We start from the raw sequence: 7,598 nt of genomic DNA, 5'->3' as shown, positions 1-7,598 counted from the left end.
GAAGTTTGGCTACCGCAGCCTATAAAAGTAACCGACAACCGATTATAGCCCATTTCTCAATCGAAACACACAAATTGATGCACTGATGTAATATAGCCTATATCGTTCTGTTAAATTAACAGGTATGTTACAATGTAACGAAAAAAACGAGATTTTACCTGGTAAGAAATCACTTTCCTCATCACCAATCTATTCTCAAGGGACGCAACGGGTCTAATCTCTCGTGGATTGACAGTTTACAATTTTAGTTCTGGGTTAACCGAGATTGCAACGGGTCTAATCTAAACAAAAAGTGATAGGCCTATGATATGTATGGAAGTAATGGGGACTAACCAATGAGAATAACAAGGCCGGTGTGAAAGTGATATTTTTGCGTTAGCCTACACTACACTTCTTTTATCATTTTCATCACATTGTCTTTTGCATTAATTAAGCAAATGCCATATTATTATCATGTTATAACAACACTGAAATGTATATTTTTTTTTACAAAGCATTTTTTTCCTTATTTATTTCTGTAATTTATGCATTCTCTCTCATCCAAGAAAGGAGCTTGCAATTTCAGTTACACGCTCTCAGCAAATCTATGTCATGCTGTGTGGTGGAAAGGCTGTGCGTGTACTTGTTGAGCTCCAGGACAATCACAGAGTACGAGAGCCAGGTGATCAGGTCACAGGGAACAGACATGCAGAAGGCTGCCAAACTGCTGCAGGTGGTGTTGAAGAAGGGTCGCAACGCCTGTCAGCTCCTTTTCGACTCACTAGAAAAGTGCTGCCAGTGCCCACCACTGTTCGAAAGAGTCACCGGCCTCCCAGGTAAGTCTCTTCAAAAGTGTTAATTTTTTCATTTTATTAATTGCAAGTAAATTACTTTGGCCTACAAGTCTGTAGTTTTCACCAACATTTAAATATGGTTATGAATAGTCTAGGCCTACAGTTTATTTATTTTTTCAATTATGTGGTATTTAGAGAGGTAGGCTAACTAGGCCTAGATGGCAGCACATTTTCTTTGTAGTATATAGTATATGTTATATGAATTCTACCCAACTTTCCCTTTTAAAGCACTGGAAACCCAGCTCCATTTGGTGTCTGAGGCAGGTGAGGGCAAAGAATATTCCAGAGGCCCAAGAATGTTCCATTCCTCATGTGAAATCCAGTTTTTTAAAGATAAAGTGTAGGGTTAAATCCAAATGTTTTCTCCATGTGTCCAAAACAAAAGCTCATAGAAGGTTTTTAAAGTGTGTCATCATCATGACGCAATGGGAATCGCCGGGATACTATTGTCAGCAACAGACTATTTCCCTTTTTTTTATCTCTTCCCTTTTTACTCACACCCCAAACAACAGAGAGGAGGAGGAGCAACACTGCCCCAACTTACGTCATCAACATCAGCCATTCCAATTTGAGTAACTGCATAATTGGAGACTGCAACTTTCAAGGTGTGGCAACATGTATACAACAACTTCAGAGCATGGGTTCAGAGCATGCTATGCATGGTAAGTTACAGTGTGTCAGAGTTACAGTTACATTTTCTCATCATTTCATGTATTTTTTATGATGTGTTACAAGATTCAAGCACATTCACAGATACAAGCACATATGTATATATTATTATTATTATTTTGTATTATTGTTTCCTTCACTTCTCTTTTTGACCTGCACTGTTGGAGTTTAAGCATGTCACTGTACCCTGCAATTACATCTGTGACCCTGTGCATGTGACTAATAAACAAATCTAATCATTGACAATACAATTATTTATCAGATGTGTTGCACCAGTGTGTGTAGTTTACGCTAATTCTCAACACCTATCCCCTTTCTCTAATAGGTTCAAAGAAGCCATTAGATTAATAACTTTAATATATGGTACTGCATTCCATTCAATGCTCTATTACAGAGACGATGGAAGGCAACACCACCAGTGACCACCAGAGAGCAGTACGGGCCTGTCCAGAGCCAGAGCGCCAGAGGAGTGTCCAGGTCTACGGGTCCCAGCTGCAGTATGTCATCATTGGGGACAACAACAGCCTGCAGGCTGGAGACACACGGGAAGAGGAAGACGAAGACATGGAACTCATTCATGAAAGTAACTGATGGGATTTGTGTAGGGCATTTCCAGATGCTCAAAGCGGTTTACATTGTATTGGGGAAACTCACCTCATACACCACCAACTAGTTTCCATTTAAGTCATTGAGCAAACGCTCTTATCAAATCAAATCAAATCAAATTGTATTGGTCACATACACGTGTTTAGCAGATGTTATTGCGGGTGTAGTGAAATGCTTGTGTTTCTAGCTCCAACAGTGCAGTAATATCTAACAAGTAATATCTAACAATTTCACAACATATACCCAAAACACAGATCTAAGTAAGGAATGAATTAAGAATATATACATATAGGGACAAGCGATGTCAGAGCGGCATGGACTAAGATACAGTAGAATAGTATAGAATACAGCATATACATATGAGATGAGTAATGCAAGATATGTAAACATTAAAGTGGCTAGTGTTCCATTTCTTAAAGTGGCCAGTGATTTCTAGTCTATGTCTATAGGCGGCAGCCTTTAATGTGCTAGTGAATGCTGTTTAACAGTCTGATGCCTTGAGATAGAAGCAGTTTTTCAGTCTCGGTCCCAGCTTTGATGCACCTGTACTGACCTCGCCTTCTGGATAATAGCGGGGTGAACAGGAAGTGGCTCGGGTGGTTGATGTCCTTGATGATCTTTTTGGCCTTCCTGTGACATCGGGTGCTGTAGGTGTCCTGGAGGGTGGGTAGTTTGCCCCCGGTAATGTGTTATGCAGACCGCACCACCCTCTGGAGAGCCTTGTGACTTACAGGAGCAATTAGGGTTAAGTGCCTTGCTCAAGGGCACATTGACATATTTTTCACCTAGTCGTCTCAGAGATTCAAACCAGTGACCTTTCAGTTACTGGCCCAACGCTCTTAACCGCTAGGCTACCTGCCTCTGGTGCCAAAGGTTGCATGTTTGAATCCAATGATAGAAAGTTGTTTTTGAGATTTTTGTTTTAAGCCTATCCCAAACCTTAACCCTTACCTTAACCATTCAGATTTAATGCCTAAAATTAAGATTTCGGAGTTAATGCCTAAACTTAACTCTTACCTTAAAAATGTGGAGTTAATGCCTAAGCTTTAATGCCTAAAGCATTAAAGCGTTGTGTGGCATGGCATCAGTGTCCTATAGAGCCATACATGTATGGCTCTACTATCCTAGATGCCATCTCCTGCTGTTGTGCCCTTGAGCAAGCTACTGCGCCACGGTCGACCCTGGCTCTCAATCCCCATAAGTGATATGGAGACAAAATGTATGGCCATTGGCTACATTGTAATGTTCCTTGCTGTGTCAACTTGATTTCTGTGGTCCTCTGTAGCTCAATTGGTAGAGCATGGTGCTTGTAACGCCAGGGTAGTGGGTTCGATCCCCGGGACCACCCATACGTAAAAATGTATGCGCACATGACTGTAAGTCGCTTTGGATAAAAGTGTCTGCTAAATGGCATATTATTATTATATTATTATTCTGGGGAATGTATATTTATTGTCAATTGTAATGTATTGTTTGGATAGTATAACTTAACCCTACATAATCAAAGAATGAACCATATATTTGGTCCGTAGACTTATGGAATAAGTATTGAACCATACAGTACATACAGTACGTTCTGTGAACCCAATGTATAATGACCACACTGATCACTGCTATTGATAAAGTGCATTTTATTTATTTTAAGTATTTACTTGCTGTAAAAAAAAACTTGCTGTTTTACTTTGAATGTGTTATTAATGTATTAATTTGAATGCAAGTGTTAGGACATGCAGATTTATCTTTACTGAAAATTGTACTGTACATATTCACTGTTCTACTAAGTTATCAATATAACTAAATAGGTTATTTAAAAAAAAAAAGTTTACTATAAGGTACAGAAATTGTTATTGTTCTGAATTATTTGACTTTATCCGGCAATAAACAATATTTCTTCTCAATAATTTTGTTTCTCAATATTATTTTTGCTTGAAAAGCTGGCATGTCACCTAATGAAATATCCATACAACATTATAAAGGTATTGCAATACATTTTTATAGTTTTTTGTCATTTCTTGAAATCTCTGGGAGGGAGTTACATCTGAAAGGTTTGAACAGATTAAATATACAAGTTACACAGCAGTACATGCATTTGGTGTCACATTTTGGGCTTTCTGTTATGTACCATACAGTAGATCACCTCTACTTATTATAGTCCATATTTTGTCCAGCAATTACTTGTATTGTGAGAAACAATCTCTAAGCTAGTTAATAGTAGCCTGGATCCTAACTGAATAGTTATGTTTCACTTCACCAAACAGAGCAATTTAGTTTGGATCTAGGCTAAGTTAATAGCCCCAAGTCTAAATGATTTTAGTCGGGATGTAAGTGGTCAAGGAAACACAGACCTGCTCTATGGACGGACATTACTATAGATCATATTTATATACAGTATGCTGAGTCACTGTGGATTCAATCTGTCACAAAAATAATATATTAATGCTGAGAGAAGAAGGCAGTGTATTTAAGGCAGAAATATAAGGAACTGGGAGGAAGAAGACTGGATTTGTAATAGACACTTTAATATACATAAATTCTGATTCCTGGCCCCCGAAATATGCTTCAGCTTCTGGTTTAGAGACAAACGGTATGGTTAAGACACACCACAGTCACACACAACTGATATACAAATTCATGAAGGCATCAGTTCGAGGCTTTGAGTTGAACAGTAGAGTAGTGTGTAATACCATACTTTGCTGCATATACAATAAAACAGAGGGTGGTTTTAAGCATGTTAAATCATACCATAACTATTGTAAAGCAAAGAAACACAATTTGAGATCATTTCATGTACTGTTATTGAATATGGGTGTTTATATGAAATATTCCATTCAAAACCAAAGAAAAAGCCATGTCAAACTTACATCAATAACTGAAATCAACATAACAGTAGGTATAGATTTCTTTCACAAAATATGCATATATTTCTGTGGGTGCATGCTTGTTACTGGGACAGACCAGATTATTTTGGGGGGCACAGGCTATATAAAATATTGACAAAAAGTGATTCCTACTGTTGGTGTCTGCTTTTGTTATGATTATCTAGTGCAATTACTGTACCTGCTCAATGATATCACGCGTGTTCAACTACCAGTGACAAATACTGTGTCAATATTGTTCCTTCATCATGTCATAGAGTTAGTATCATAGAAATAGAATGAATAGAACATGCTTGGAAGCTCTAACCCTGGCAATTTGACTGGTAAACTCATCGGTACACTCGCAATAGCTGCCTGGTACTGTACCTGCTCAATGATATCACACGTTTTCAACTACCAGTGACAAATACTGTGTCAATATTGTTCCTTCATCATGTCGTATAGTTAGTATCATAGAAATAGAATGAATAGAACAGGCTTGGCAGCTCTAAACCTGGCAATTTGACTGGTAAATTCATCGGTACACTTACAAGGGCTGCCTGGTCTTGCGATGCAATAATTTTCCATGTTTATTTGGAATGGTCTATCAACTGATGCTGGATTGCCATGGTAATGAAGACTGTTCATTCAAATTATGCTAACTGATGTGGCTCATGTAAAGGAATTTATTTTTTGTAATGTCAGTTGAGTTGACTCAACAAAACATCACAGCACAGAATGAAGGGTACACTTCCTGCTTTTACTTCCTGGCATGGGTCTAGGTTGAAGATGACAAAGGTTAAGACAACGGGATTTTAAAATCCCATAATAATATGCAACAATGGTAGTTGGCAACAGCGCTGGTAGTTAGCAATGGCACTGGTCCCAGATTTATGACGACGATGTCTTAACCTGTATATTTTTGACCTAGGCATGCGTACACTCAAAATGGCTGCCAGTCCACCCATTATGCCATCATTGACTTGAATGGGGACGCCTGTTCTATTCATTCTATTTCTATGGTTAGTATATTCATCAGTCTGACATCTTTTGGAGAAGCATGCTCTAATCGGGGGATGCGATGGCTATAGCAAGGTCAATGAGTATTTACACCAGAAAAAAACACTTCTTTGGGTTTTATATTATAGTTTAGACAGAAGGGAATCCTTTTGGCACTAAAGCTGACATTAGCAGCAAGTACTGTATTGTCAATGTCATACACCTGACATTCCCGTAGACCCTACAACGAGACAGGTGAGAGGTTTGGGCTACCTTCATGGGTATGATCTAACTTTGAGCAAAGTGATACACTGTTTGTTTACCTGTTATTCTTTATGGTAAAATGATGCTTCATCAAGACCGCTCAGAACCCCAGAGAACATCAATGAGCAGAATTCATTATTGTACCGTCAGCTAAAAATAACCTGAACATGTCAAGAGTAAAAAGGGAGAGACAACTTTTCATCACAAACCACCTGACTCTAAGCCGAACCATATGTACACACGTATACCATACCATACAAAATTATAACTTGTAAAAAAACATCTACAATTTCATAGTTCCATATCGATTCAAGTCATCATCCAATCGTTTGTTGCTTTTGTCTCATAATGTCTCCACTTTAAGATGTTCACAGCTCTCAGTATGGGACTTGTGTTGTCAGCATCACACCTACTCTCTTACAGTAGAATACCATAGCCTGAGGAATTCAAATATGGAGCGTAATTTTGCCTTGTGCTCATTGATTTTTCTGTGGGTGAGTAACTCCTACCACATTCCACCAATTGTGCCAGTATAGGGGGTGATTGAGGCCATACCACTTTGAATCTTTACACTACCTCATACTTTACATTTGATCATTCAGTGTCCTTAATCACCTCTCTATGGCAGAACATTATGGTAACATTTACATTGCTGAGCAAAATATTGTATAAAAATTGACTAGTATCATTTTGTCTGAAAGTACTGGTACTGTTTTCAACAATCAGAGGACATAGTAACAAGCACTGACTACACAGTCCACATTCCTCCAAGGAAAAGTAAAGGTCCACAGCATCGACAGACAGACGAAACTAGACACGGTATAGGCCGGATCGCAGCACAGTCATCCAGATCAAAACCCAGTCAGTCAGAGTTCTGTATTGTGCCATAAGTGCTGGAAGCCGCTAGAAGACAGTGGAGAAGGTAGACAAGGACGAGGGGACAGTCTAGATCTCGTTGATTGTTCTTTCCGAGGGTCGGTAATCAGCTCCCTTGGGGGACGACATGTAGAAGGACTGGGTCTTGCGTTTTAAGCGCGCCCGCTTGGTGGCCAGGGAGAGGCTGTGCTTGCTGGAGGAGATGATGTCGTGGATGAACTTCTTGCAGTCCACACACACTTCCATGGTGCACCAGTCCTCCGTCAGCTCCGCTGGAAGCTCCACCTCGTCACGGGACTGGGACTTCTCCAGACTACCGTGCTTAGACAACCTGAGCGAGGGAGGGAGGAGAGGTTAACACTAAGTTGTGTAACAGAGTAGGTTCCGTCTCTGTCCCTCACTGGGCTCAGCCGGCTACAGTTGCTCTTAAAATAGAACATAACTTCATTTGAGAATAAGTCTTGCACATCTAAAACAGGGACATTTAAAAAAGCGT

The 7,598-nt window shown here is 39.4% G+C and overlaps 2 protein-coding genes across 2 annotated transcripts in view; one reads left to right on the top strand and one right to left on the bottom strand.

The window, feature by feature from the left end:
* Nucleotides 1–542: 542 nt before the first annotated feature.
* On the top strand, nt 543–3,998 carry LOC311139389 (uncharacterized protein). The gene is made up of 3 exons (XM_084174258.1): nt 543–815; nt 1,346–1,495; nt 1,897–3,998. Exons 1-3 carry the CDS (start codon nt 587–589, stop codon nt 2,091–2,093), a joined length of 576 nt encoding a protein of 191 aa, XP_084030384.1. The 5' UTR covers nt 543–586; the 3' UTR covers nt 2,094–3,998.
* Nucleotides 3,999–4,607: 609 nt separating this feature from the next.
* The window catches only part of LOC311139946 (protein spire homolog 1-like), a gene marked incomplete at its 5' end in the record, with an annotated part of 46,348 nt that continues 43,357 nt past the window's right edge, over nt 4,608–7,598 (bottom strand). The window contains one exon of the mRNA XM_084174943.1: nt 4,608–7,433. Within this exon, the coding sequence (XP_084031069.1) occupies nt 7,172–7,433 (262 nt within the window). The 3' untranslated portion in view covers nt 4,608–7,171. The remainder of the gene's footprint in view (nt 7,434–7,598) is intronic.

This window comes from Coregonus lavaretus (assembly GCF_964263955.1).
Source record: "Coregonus lavaretus genome assembly, chromosome: 13".
In the NCBI taxonomy this organism is placed as follows: domain Eukaryota; kingdom Metazoa; phylum Chordata; class Actinopteri; order Salmoniformes; family Salmonidae; genus Coregonus; species Coregonus lavaretus.
Note: the sequence above shows the minus strand (reverse complement) of the source record. Positions and strands in the feature narration are given on the sequence as shown.

Excerpts from the sequence above, each read along its gene's own strand:
- LOC311139389 (XM_084174258.1), top strand. The coding sequence starts at position 587 with ATGTCATGCTGTGTGGTGGAAAGGCTGTGCGTGTACTTGTTGAGCTCC. Across the intron at positions 816-1,345 it reads AAGAGTCACCGGCCTCCCAG|AGAGGAGGAGGAGCAACACT; the intron begins GTAAGTCTCTTC and ends CCCAAACAACAG. Across the intron at positions 1,496-1,896 it reads TTCAGAGCATGCTATGCATG|AGACGATGGAAGGCAACACC; the intron begins GTAAGTTACAGT and ends GCTCTATTACAG.